Source organism: Podarcis filfolensis, assembly GCF_964270895.1.
Source record: "Podarcis filfolensis genome assembly, chromosome: 2".
NCBI classification, from domain to species: domain Eukaryota; kingdom Metazoa; phylum Chordata; class Lepidosauria; order Squamata; family Lacertidae; genus Podarcis; species Podarcis filfolensis.
In genome coordinates this window covers 46066048-46079613 of record NC_139605.1, presented here as the reverse complement: position 1 = coordinate 46079613, position 13566 = coordinate 46066048, and the positions used below count along the sequence as shown (strand labels likewise).

General features: G+C 39.0%; 1 protein-coding gene and 2 long non-coding RNA genes across 4 annotated transcripts in view; 2 read left to right on the top strand and 1 right to left on the bottom strand.

Moving 5' to 3' along the window:
• NUP210 (nucleoporin 210) overlaps positions 1-13566 on the bottom strand; it is a 93561-nt gene that overhangs the window by 40129 nt on the left and 39866 nt on the right. For both annotated transcript variants that reach the window (XR_014545335.1, XM_083602896.1), the window contains exons 11-15: positions 10898-11035; positions 8425-8580; positions 3026-3224; positions 2117-2262; positions 955-1176 (exon numbers count right to left, since the gene is read on the bottom strand). Coding sequence is in view for 1 of the 2 variants with exons in the window: in XM_083602896.1 (XP_083459022.1) it covers positions 955-1176; positions 2117-2262; positions 3026-3224; positions 8425-8580; positions 10898-11035 (861 nt within the window). In the remaining variant the exon portion in view is untranslated. The remainder of the gene's footprint in view (positions 1-954; positions 1177-2116; positions 2263-3025; positions 3225-8424; positions 8581-10897; positions 11036-13566) is intronic.
• LOC310757678 lies at positions 3166-8417 on the top strand. The gene is made up of 3 exons (XR_014545400.1): positions 3166-3242; positions 6636-7906; positions 8232-8417. It is a non-coding gene; the product is annotated as an uncharacterized lncRNA (long non-coding RNA).
• Positions 10928-13502, top strand: LOC310757688. The gene is made up of 2 exons (XR_014545413.1): positions 10928-11013; positions 12436-13502. It is a non-coding gene; the product is annotated as an uncharacterized lncRNA (long non-coding RNA).

The window sequence follows — 13566 nt, the reverse complement described above, 5'->3', positions numbered from 1 at the left end:
CTGTTTTTAACCTGAAGCACCACTTTAGCTAATGGGGCCTCCCACTGCCGCCACACGATTTCTGTTCTCATCCTGAAGCAAAGTTCTTAACCTGAAGCAATATTTCTGGGTTAGCGGAGTCTGTAACCTGAAGCGTATGTAACCTGAAGCGTATGTAACCCGAGGTACCACTGTAGAGTCAAATAGTGCAAATTGAACTGCTGAGAGACTTAGGTGAGTTTGTTTTGCTCCCCCCCCCCATTTGTACTTATGACATATTTGAAAAGTGTTCAGATGTCCAATAACCCCAAGACAGTTTGCCACTTATCTATTCTTACAGTTCTCCATTTATATCTGCAGAACCTCCGAAAATAGTTTAAGGAGGAAAAAAACACCAATGACTGTTCAATGCCCTCTGAAAAAAAAAAGCAGTGGTCTTGTACTCAGCAACTGAACTTAGCTGTTGAAGCTTTTAACACATTCTGTGACATAAAAGGGTTCTGTGAAAAAGCACTTGTGATGTTAACCTAATTTTAAAATGCTTAGTTCTCAAGAGTGATATTAGATTTATCAGAATCTATATAAAGAGCGGCAACTAATTTATGCATTCAAGTTTTGTATTATACTTTATTAACTCTGGCACCCCCCCCCCCAAAAAAAAGCTCAACAGCTTTGGTCGATTCAATGGGTAGCTCACGGTCAGTTTTTTTTTTATTTATAGTGGGAGTAGATCACAGTCTCTTGGGAGTTGGACATGCCTGCTTTATGGAATGCAACTCTATGAAGCCTTATTATCTTAGCTGTCAGCTAAAATTGTTTCTCTCAGGTTCCCCCCCTTCAATCTATTTGTATGCCACTTTCCCACAAAACTGTGCCCAAAGTGTCTCACAACACATCAAGTGAACATGTATTCAATATATATTTTTGTGGTCTCAAAGTCCAGCAAAATTTATCATCTCCATCTGTCTTACTCACTTGTTCCCCCAGGGCTCTGCAAGATGCTCTAATCCAATGTTGGAAAGGATTCCTAGTTGTAGGTGGCCCTAGTAATGATAAACCGACATTGTCTGAATCTTCAGCGCTGATGTTCCTGTAGAACTTTGATGGTTCTAGAACCCATGGTCGGGGTCCCCCTTCAAATATTATATCTTTGGAGGAGCCCAAAGTTACTAGGGCAGCAGAAATGGGATCAACAGTCTAGAAGAAAAAAATAGCCCTGATTAGAATTTGGTACAAAACTACAAAATACTGAAAATAATATAATAATAGCACATCATACTGTTGTCTCACATTGATCTTCATGTTTAACCTATGAGGTTTATATACTCTGCTTGGAATTCCTGAAATATTGAAGCCTCAAAACTGTATCCAAAATTACTATAAAAATTAAAACAGCAACTCTAAGTATAAATAAACCTAACCTAACTAAATGCACACTTAGCTGTGAAAAATCAAATAATCTCTCATGTTGAACGACTTTCTACCAAGTTCAGGAATTTTTTATCATATGATTTAAGCATAGCTTAAAGCTGTTTTGGGGTGCTGTCTGAATATGAAGTGACATTAGAAACCAGTGGAATATTGGAACAAAACCTGTATTGCCTCACTATCTTTGCTTACAAGCATAATATTTCAGAGCATAGTGCTGGTTTAATCCCACCCCCCTAAAGTTGTAGCTCATTACAAACATGGAATTTCTCCATGCGAGTGACTTTTCTGAATCTTCTTTTCCCCACTTTGTCTCCACCCCTCCCCCCCAAAAAATCTGCTTTTAAAGCTAACGTGATACCTATTTAAGCAAGCGACAGCTAGCGCTCTGGACCACTGAGACATACTAAAAAGTTCTAGATTAATTCAATCTAGCTATTACTGCGTCATTAATGAAACAGGCTTATCATCTCAAGGGTACATGTCCATAAGTGGTTGGACATTTTGTAGTTCCTGAAACCCGTAAACAGTTTATAAGGATTATTCAAGGTAGAAAGCATCAGAGATCCAAGCATACGGGAATGAAGCTATTTTATTTTGATATAAATCCTTTGTATCCTATAACACTTCACTCAAATCACTCAGTATTGCAAGTAAGTATTTACAGAAGAATCAAAAGACTAAGAAAAAGGGGAAACTAAAGGCTTACTTTTAGTGGCAGATGGGCAGCTATTGTAATACTGGCACTGAGGTGGATATGTTCATGGGTGTAACTAACAACAAGTGCTGTATATCCGTGGGCTTCAGCTTTTACCATGACCCCACTGCAGTAGTCAGAAGTTGGCTTTAGTCTTCCTGTTAAGGAAATCAAAGGAGAGTAAAAATGTGCAGTGTGAATATTACTTAAGTAAATTTAAAATCAAATTTATTCATGCTGTTTTTATAAGTAAACCACCCTGAATAATCTAAATATTTTTCAGGGCGGTTTACAAGAGCAAGAACACATATAAAGTAATACAAATAGTGAAGTGAAAAGTCAGCAGATCAAAACAGTATTGCTAGCACTGCAGAAGTCTTGGGGTGGAAGGTGGGAGAAGGAAAGGTGGGTGACCATTTTGTGCAAGAGTTCCATTTTTTGCCCCAGTGCACATCAACAGAGAATGTATAAGCATGACCCACCCCCTGTTCTGCCTTCTTCTGGGTCTAAAAGGACCCATGCGTTGGTGATCGCATGTCAATTGGACAAGCCTAAAATGGGCGCCACCTGTACAATCAATCCCTATTATGTAACCAGTTGTGTTGTTGTTGTTTTTTACCAACTTTTATTATTATTACAAATGGATGAAACAGAACAAAAGTGGACCAGGAACCTGTATCCTTCCAGAGGTTGCTGACTTCCAACTCCATCAGCCCCATCCAGCATAGCCAATGGTGAGGAATGATGGGAATTGTAACAACTGGGAAAGCAATAAACTCTCAACCCCTGATCTATATAACACCTCTTAGTTATTCATAAGCATTTGCTATTGATAAAAGAATCCTTAGCATGCCAGTAAGTGGATTACATATTTGTTCCTCTATCCTAAAAACTGAAATGAAGTAATTCCTTTTAAGCTACCTTGAAGTGGAATGAATACACCACGGTTCTCAACCTCGACAACTAAATCAAAATGTGAACAGTCACTCAGGGTGACCATCTGACTGGTTTCTTCATTCATTAAGCCATTAATCTTCAGAGGCAGCTCCAGGATTTCACCCACACGTGCTTCAACTCGACACGGCGTGAACTCCATGCCACTAGGTTCTGTCACGTACACCTAGGAAACAATAATGAGGTAAGACACAGCAGCCAGAATGGAGATAATGAACAAAACCTGAACTGGAAAATTTGAAATGCCAAGAGGAAGTTGCTTATTTTTAGCCACTTTTAACTATCTGAAAGTTTCACTTTTAACCTCAAAAATTTCCAACTTCTAATTTGAAATGCGTGACTTGCAGACAAATAACTTTGTTATAATCAGAACAAAGCATGACACAAATACCTTGCAGAGCTCCTGAGACTCTTAGAGATCTCTCTCTCTCACACACACACCCGATTACACAGCTCACATCCATTATGCCCACACACAGTCAAAAAAGTGAGACCTAGGGAGAGGTCCAAAGGCAGACATGGGCAAAGTCCCTCAATATGGTTTTGTTTATGTATTAAGGAGGCATAGCAGTAACTATGGAATTGCTAGGGAAGACATGACATTCTTTGTTAACTTCCTATAAATTACACTTTATTTCTTTAAGGTTCAATAATATCTGTCTAATGGACCTACACTTATCTAATTCCTCATTCAAGAATAACAGAGGCAGTAGTTCCTTCTTAGAAAATCTAAATGCAAGCAAAGAGCTCCTTAGGATCTTGATTGCACCTTTCCTTTCTCCCCTAATGCACTTGGTGCTATATCTGAGTTAAGGACTAGATTCATTTTTGTTAGTTGTCATGCTCTAGATTTTTGCAATCGTGGGAGTTTCACCACAATGAGCTTTAAGAACCTCTAGGTTTGATATTTTCTCAAAACTTAAAATCTGTGTATTGACCATATGGCCAAGCACAACAATGTATTTACTAATATAACCTTTGTTGAATGCCTACTGTTCCGAAGGAGATTTAAATCTTTGGGGCTTATTCTTTATAACATGCTGACAATGAAAGTGACCAAGCTGAATTCCTGTCGTCCAAAAGGGAAATTCCCACTCATTTCAATTTCTTCATTTCATCTCTGGCTCAATGCTCAGGAATTGGGCAAGAGATAGTGACAACGCTACTGGTAACAGATAAGCTGAGATCCTTTCGTGGAGATAGAAATGATAAACTGAAATGCATTTGAACATTTTATTTTAACATCATATTGTCCAAACGTGAATGTGCAGATGTCACTCCATAATAGTAGAATAGGAATTTAGCACCTTATAAACACTGCAGTCACTGTAAGTGTATTACTCTGATCCCCCTCACTTCTTCAAGGAGTCCTCTCTCTTCCGAAAGGGCATCCAATACCATGGCTCTCAAAATGTGTATCAGAAGCCTAGGGAATCCCAGGGAAGCATAGGACCTTGTGGCAGGTGAAGCTTTTCTCTCCAAGCCAAAACAGGTTGGCTAAATTGAATGTCCCCTGGGAGTGGACCTTTAGGGATTGGATTGTGGGGGGTGACATCACTCCTTCTTCAATATGACTTGGAAAGAAGGGAACTCGGAAAGAGATGCTACTTCTTAGATTTTATCTGTGCTTGGACTTAGGAGGTGGTCAGAGAACCTCTTCTATTCTCCTTTGTATGCCTGTGTTGCATTAATAGTCCACATGTTATTACAGCAGGCTCTGTCCATTTCAATAAACACAGCTTACAGACATGTAAATATAAACAGGACTGTGGTCAATCACACTAAGTCAGAGTGAATGCACAGCAGGTTTGGCGCGTGCTTAGTACGCATGTGACTGTTGTGTTTATTGACAGCTCACTTCTGTCACATATTTTCTATAATGCTATCTCAAATGTGGGGAGAAGCAGATGCTTAAATTCCAAGTTTATATTTTATTCCTTGCTATCATCAAGAAATCATCACAGATGGATAGCAACATTTCATAACAACTGCTTGATCAAAGCTTTTATTCAGTGTGTCTAACTTTTTAAGCCACCTGTCTAATGCTTCAGGTTAAATTGTGGACCATATGGCATGGTGTTAAAAATGTAATCCTCATGAAAGGTATAGACTACTTGCATAACCTGATAATCAAGGTCAGCAGGCAGATGTTTGCTTCAAACACAAGATGTAAAGCTTGAGCAGAGACAGTTAAAATGTTAAACTGAAGGCACTTGTTTCATTTAATGCTCGTTCTTGCAAGTTCAAATGAGATGAAGTGCACTCATATGGCTCTGCGCTTTGAATCATGAATCTCAAAGTAAAGGTTTAACTAAACATCTCATTTCTGAGCCTCATGTAGGCAGCTATCATTTCCTGGAAAATGACATTTTGGGGACAGAGATATTGTGTGGTACATACACACAGTGTAAGACTGCATAACAAACCTCTATCTAACTTTAGTAGTAGGTTATCAAGCAGGATAACACTGCAACTTAATATTTAAACTGCTGTGTTTAATGTCCATTTAAATTATTTTTGAAAGGGCAGACAGACTGCTTAAAACAGATTGAAAACAAGCGGTTACATATACCATAGGCACTGCAGATGCAACTTCTAGAACAGTTCTTTTGAACAAAACTTGCTTAGAAATATATTTCCTGCAACACATATTACTTTCATACCAAGAGTGATTGTCTAGTAAATGGCTTTTCGCTCTGAAACAGTCACTATGTTCCTGGAAAATGCACCCTAGCAAAAGGGCTTTTAGAAAACAAACATGCAATGTGAACTTGGCAGGATTCCAATAGCTCTTGATTAAAATAGCAGGCAGTGGCTCTTTAACCAGATTCCTCTCCATTAGTTGTTGCATTATAACTGGTCCAGGTGGTACCATCTATCTGACATAAGCACAGTAGTCCAAATGAAAACGTATCTCTATATTCTTAAGTACACAGGCTCTAGAGAGTCAGGTTGGGCACATATAATACCTGGCTGATCTTAGAAGTCGGGCTTTGCTTGTGCTATTAAAGACAGTGCAATTGTGTATGTGGGGATGTCTTTGAAGCCAGTTCAGAAACTACAAATAGTACAGAATTCAGCTGTGAGATTACGGACTGGGACCAGAAGGTCTGAACATATTACACCAATTCTGGCCCAATTGCACTGGCTACTGTTTAGTTTCTGAGCTCAATTCAAAGTGCTGGTTTCACCTATGAAATCTTACGTGGCTAAAGATGCCTCAAGGAACACCTCTCTCCACATGAACCAGCTCAAACTCAGAGATCTTCATCAGAGGACCTTCTCCATGTATCTCTTCCTAGGGAGGTCTGGAAGGTGGCTACAAAACAACAGGCTTTTTCAGTGGGGCTCTCCATCTGTGGAATGCTCTCCACAGGGATATGTGTCTGGCACCATCACTGTCAGTTTGGGGGCACCAGACCAAGACATGATTTACCCAGGCTATTGGTTGTTAAGTTAGCCTCTACTGTAGTTCTCAGTTTTTAGTAAGGTGGGGCAGACATTTCTTACTGTATTTTTGAATGGGCATTTTAGGAACTTTGTACTGTATAAAGTTTTCTCTCTCTCTGGTTTACAGCTATACTGTTTGACTGAAACAATTGGCCTGGTACCTGCTAATTAGTTCCTGTCTGCTTACTAGCCTGGGTCCACAATCACCCAGATTTACCCCTCCCAAACATACAACACATTCAGCACCTGGCTCTGCATGTATTCCTATTCATACTAGATTAGGTTTGCACGTGCACCTCTTTACAGTTGTTAAATATGGTAAGCTCTGATGGTGCCAATCATCTATTTGAAAAACTAGGAGGAAGAGGGGAAATTAAATCCAGAATCACAACAGGTGAGAAGTGTGGTTAACCATCTGTTTGACAGGTGAGTGTGCAGAAATCTGCATGAACTATGGATCAGTCATTATATATAATTGTAGCTGAAAATTGGCTCTCCAGGAGTTTAAAATGTTTGCAATTTCACTTTGGGAGGAGAACAGATAATTTGGAAAACTTCTTTAGAAGCCTCCTTCTTCCTTTTCTGGCTAAATACTATTTCAGGTAAGTCAATTTTGTGTCTTGGAACCTGAATTTCACCAATCCAATCTTTCTACAAGGTTTGTAGGAAGTGGAGGTTTTAACACGTGTCTTCAAATCTTTCTGCGGTTCTCTACATCTGTAGGGTGTTGGCATTTAGCCAGATGACAATGGATAAAGGACAGCATTATTCACCTTTAGCAATTTAAAAAGGAACCAAAATTAAAATGTTGGTCATTGTGATGGAAAGCTCAGGTAGACCAGAATTTAGTGATGCAGTGCTGTGAAATTTCCCCAGAGTGGTGTAGCTTGCAGAGTTGGCAGCAGGTACAGCTATCCAGAGGGGAGTGGAGACAGCACTTTGTGAGAGAAAAAGAAAAGCAGCTGGGAGTTGGTGTTCAGCTGGATAGGAGAATAGCCTCTGAGCTTTGTGTAAAGTGCACCCTGAGGAAAGTATCTATAGCCAGAGAAAGAAGTCTCTGAACTTAAAAGATAGTGACTATTGTCTTTTAAGAGTATACAGAGAAGTGAGAACTGGGAAGCTGAATTTGAAAAAGGAGAAGTAGAGTTGTGAGGAAACACTCTCCTTTGGTCTCATTTCAGGAAGAAGGAAACAGATCTTCCGGAAAGAGAGAGGAATAATTCCAAACCCATTAGGAGGGTTGTGGTGATCCCTTGGTCTGCTATACTAGTAGAAGAGCCTCAGGAACGAGATTTATAGAAGACTGGGAAACTGACAAAGTACCACCTTGTCTCAGGACTCAAGGATCAAGACCTCAGCTGCAAAACTTATGCAAGTAGTTTACGGAATTAAAATATGGTATGTATTTGCCATCTTGTTTAGAAATCCATAGCATCCACTGAATTGTTATATAAACATTAGTTAACAATTTCTTGAAATGATTCTACCTCCTGGCACATCTTTTGTTTTACCAATTTTGTTGTAAAAACCTTTTTCCTGTTTAACTTCCCTAAATCTCCAAGTGCTAGAGTTTTCTTTAAAAATAAGAAAATTAGCCAGTAGTAAGAGGGGGCATGCCTCAGTCATCCTGTGCATTTTATCCTCTTTTCCCCACTTGTCTCGTACTCCATATGTATGAAAAGCTGCTTCTGCAGTATTTAACAAACATAAATAATTCATCTAGGGAAACCCTCTTGTGAGAGAAGCAAAAGGATGTTCAACATTTCCTGTCTGCTCTGAAGCCCCACAAGTAGAATTCCCTAGGCACAGAAAGAGACATGAACTCTTCTGCTTCATGACTGATAGCACAGTGTGCCTTCTCTGCAGATTCTGATAAGACCCTTCTTGGAAGGAAAAGCAAAATAAGTATTACTTGCCTTCATTTCCCCGTAATGCAATGAATTCTGAACGTCACTGGCACGTATAATACTGACACCAATTTCATTTCCAGTGGTCATTACTCCCTTGACTGTTACTGTAGCAATGTTTTGGTTAGATGAGGACCAAGAAAAATTACCACTTCCACCATGAGCCTAGACGGTAAATGAAAAAACATAAAAAATAAATATATTCATTTTATTACTTGTTCTCATATATACCTCTAAGTTACCCATTCTGCAAATTACTCAAATAGATTAGAATAGCCTAGCCTAGAACTGCTAGCCAGACATTCATGGAGAGAAACACTCTTCTGCTGAACTAGAAACATCAGGGATCCACACTCTGCTGCATTTTAATCTCTTATTTCCTTACACAAAGATGTTTCATTCATAGTTATAATGGCCACAGACACCTCTCTCCCTCTGGTTCTCTATCGCCGGCAAAATTTTTGATACCGAGAGATACCTCAGTGATTAATAGTGCCAGTAGTCAGCATATCATTTCACAAGTCAGCACACAAGAGGCCCAGCATATAGCATTGCTATGTTCTTAAGAACTCCGATTAATTTCGTTTTACTGAAAGCCGGAGACAGCCAACTGAATGATTTCAAGTCTCAGTGCAGCTAACCTGTGTACTGCTGAAAGTGTTTTTCTACCAATGGGAATTTCTGAAAAGAATTAATGGCAAAAGGGGGCACAGAAAATTGATTTCTTGCTGTCATCATGTCTTTATTTTTAGTCTTAAGGGGAGGTTAGCTGTGTATATACATTGCTTCCGAAATTCATCAGAAGTCAGCCGTTGACAACAATGAAGAGCGCCAGTTTTCACTATGCTTCATGCAAAGGTCTGAATACTTTGGCCTGCAACACCCTTAGTCTTTCAAAGGACTCAGTAGCTGTAAAATGCATGTCATCAGCCCTAAGTCCTTTCCTAAAATCAAAACTGCTAGGTAAATCTTCACACATTTATCTTCATTTTGTGTTTGTGGCTTGAACAAGAAGATGCATTTACAGTACTCTGTTTTTATAGCGTGTAAACTATGGAGAGATGTATGACCTCACAGATCAAGCAACGGGATAGCTCTGTATGCTATGCATATCAGAGATGTATACCATCTGTTTCAGCTCTATAAAAAACCCACTGCCATAAGTAGAATATCGTCAATAGCAGTCTGATATGCGTTATAAATTCTGGCAACGAGGAAAGAAAACCCAATAAGGGCACTGTAAATTACCCACACTCTTCCACATGCAGAATTCCTTCCCACTCATCTTCTCCACTGGTCAGATTACTCTCCATATGCAGAGAGGTTGCACATGCAGGAGAGTTTCTCAAATTATCATAAATAATTTGTTTAGAATTATTCCAAGCAGAAACACAAATTTAAAAATCCCAGGAAATAATTTCACTTTCACAGGTCAAACTGCCCAAATAATCAAACATTTCTAAATAGGGGATGATCACCACCACACATCTCCCATACCCTTCTGGAGTTGGATTGGGTTCTAATACATTCTGTTCCCACTGCATCACCTCTCACATTCGTAGGGGAGGGGGTTGAATTAACAGAAGCACAAACTACGCACGCACACCAGCAGGAGCATCCATTGAGTAGAGTTCTGTTCAACAGATGCTCCTACCTGCGGAAGCAAAAATCTAGATTCACCCCCATAACTTAAATTTCATTCTCTCAAATCAGATTGCTTAACTAAGACTTCTGTATTTTTACATGTCAGAAACTCACACAGCTTGGCATTTATTCCTAAAGTGTGCTTCACATAGATGCCTCTTTTCAAGTTAAACCATTTCTCATACAAAGAGGACGAAAATCTTTGTAAGAGATCTGAAGAGCTCTGACACCCTTAACTGAGTTACCTGTAAACAAAACCAAAAAAAAAGCTTGCGTAACAGAATTTGTTTTTCCCAGGAAAGTTCAAAGAAAAGATGCTTCTGGTTAACCTTATTCGCTGGAAACTGAGAAAGCATGAAAAGTGCAGAAGAAGAGTCATGGTTGGAAGATCTACTATAAATAAAGCCGTGGCCTTTGCCTCCCAACAGCAACGTTATTGCAATGGTGGATGAAACAGAGGAAGTGAAGTATGTCGGTGCGAGTGCTGCTCTGGCTATCTTCTCGGCAGTCAACAAAGCCCCTAACTTATGGAACCTACCTGCCATAAACCATAAGAATTTTTATTTGTTTTCCATTTGTTATTTTCTACCACCACAGGTTATGTTCTGCAATCATACCTACTTTAAAAGGAAGGCTCCTTAATCATAAGAGTGTGCCATAAAACAAAATGCAGTTCTGGAAGCAGCAGGTGTTAAATTGCAGCAGAAGAGTAACGAAATTCCATTTTCTAATAGAAAGAGGGTTGCAGCCTCAAAAGTTAATAACGTACAATAGAGTCATCAAGTACCCAGTAGCGAGGCGGACTGTTTTCTGCATTTAGATGGCTTTCAGCACTTACCTTTATTGTGTACTGATAGGCTCCAGCTTTTGGCTGCCATGGAAACGTCAAAATGCTTGGTGATAGAGTAATGGGAACATAAATGTCTACTTCTTGCTGATTCTGTACAGGAACAGGTAGTGTGTGAACACCTCCATCCTATTAAAATAAATTATGCACTAATTAAACTTTGTTTATTTGACAAAGTCTGTCTGAATCTTAAAAAGATGAAATGCCGGTGGGAACTTAGGGATGCTTATTTCATCTCTGACATGTTCATGAACTTCTGCATCATCACATACACTGGAGGCACTTCTCCATGTCTTCCTGTCTCTGAAGTTACATAGGTGGCCATCTCAGCTGGCACTCAATTTAATGTACTTTCAGCACCAGGCAAAGACCTCTTTATTTTCCCCCTTTAAAGGCTGTGTGCTGATTACTATTTTGCTAAGCTGTTTTACTGTTTTAATCTATAGTTGCCCCGAGAATATTACTGAAAGGTGTACTGTAGTGTCTTTTAATAGTAGTAATAAAAATACATACATGGGCCAAGAAGCTGATACAGAGAGTGGCCTTCTAATTTGTGTTGCAGAGCACATTTTTGTCAACATATATGCATTAGAAATGTATGATATTGAGAACCTGAAGATATGGGTTCTGGTCCAAAGGCCTTACTACATTCTGGGGGCTTCCTTTTAACTCCAAGCAAGTAATGTTAGGATCATAAGGTTGTTTCCAATATCAAAACTTTAGTTATATTCAGAGTTGATTCAGTGAAATTAATGAATCTTGCATCCATTGATTTCATTGGGTCTACTCTAAGTAACTCAGTTGGATATGCTCTACAGTTACCCCAAAAAGCAATGGCTAATCTACAGTATATAACAATTACTATTGTTAACCAAAGACACGTTGCTCACAATAATGTTAATTCTGAAAAAAACCACTTAGTATTTCCTACTACTACTATTACTACTACTACTACTACTACATTAGTATAAACACTTTAATAGCACTTTTAAATTCACGTATGTGACCTAGTTGTAATCCTTACAACAGCATTATAAAGTAAGTCAGTCTCCTTATTAAACTATGCATCACTTTCCACGCTTGGATAAGACCACATCCACTAAACTTTAAACCAGAAAGAAGTATATTTCAAAATAGAAGCTGTTTATCTGTTCCCATTAATGGGTTTTTCTGAACTCCATACCGGCAATTACATTCTAAGTCAAGAAACAATTCCCTAGACAATTATCCCAAGTAAATCAGCTTGCAACTATCCAGGGCTGCCAAGATCTGCAGCCTTGAGCAGCAACTTCTCATTAGTCACTGAAGCATTGCTTTATTTCCTGTGGGAGGTTGCTAACAAGATATTCTGGAATCAATGGTGTTGGTTATGGGGGCACTCAAAACTTTGGCATGGTGTTATATCCTTGGGGTACTTTGCACATCCAGACTGATAGCAGGGACTCAGTCACCAGTGGTCTATAGGAATGTTGCAGATTTAATTACCGTATATTATTATAACATTTCCTTTTGATACCCATGTTGGCTAGGTATGAAGAAAACCTCACAGCTCTGCCCTTTCCTTGGTGCCAGCGAAGCATATAACTGAACACTGAAGAAACTTGCCAGGCCTCCCTCATTCTATGAGCAACTTCAAAAGCCTCTTGCCTCTACAGCAGCTTCAGGACCAACAGGGACCAGATTGTTAAGAAATCATTGTCAACACTATTGAAAAAAAATGATTAAAGGTACTTCCCCCCCCAAACCAGAGTCCTTTCTGTTGGGGCTAATTCAGACTGATATTCCCAGGTGTCAGAAAAGGTTATCTATGTATGCTACCACTGCAGCCCGTGTTTTGTTAGCCCCAAAATGGAAAATGAGCGATGTCCCAACTAAAGAAGAATGGCAACTTAAATTGACAAAATATGCACAACCTGCAGACTTAACATATAGAATAAGAGAACAAGAAGAACATATGTTTAAAAAAGACTGGAAAACGTTTATTGAATATATGGGAAATAATTGTATACAGCTGAAAACGCTGGCAGCATTAAGATAAATCCAACAGTGTAAACAAGTTTTGATGGATGCAATAATGGAATACTGAATGGTATAGTTTTTGTAAAATATGCAGGGATTTATGATATGTAAAATGAACCATGGAAAGAGAAGAAGCGAAGTCATTGATATAGTAAGGATGTAAAATGAGTATTTTAAATTGTTATATATATAACAACAGTAGGAAGGACTGTTCCTTCCTACCCCATTTGTCTTCAGTAATCAAAAAGACACAGGAAGGGCTACAAAACTTGCAAATTGGGGCCAGTCTATAGGAAGTTAGCTCTACGGCTTATCCTCATGTTTTGGAAATTATTGAAGCCCAATTGAAACATTCCACTTAATTGTTTGGTAAAGGTTTTACCGGACTGTCCTGCCTAGGATGTTTGACTGCTCCCTGTAGGAGAGGAAAAGCCCTTAACTTCAAGCATATATAAAAGAGTCAGGTTAACAAATAGAGGCAACCTAGTCTGCTCCCAAACACATTATTTTCTTTTGTATACAGTGGGCTTTTTCATCATGGCTGAGCAACTCATATCTATAGCATGAAACAGTACAGTTCAGAAAAAGCTTTACTGCTTGAATACACTACTTAGAAAAAAGCCCCAGTGATCAAAAATGTC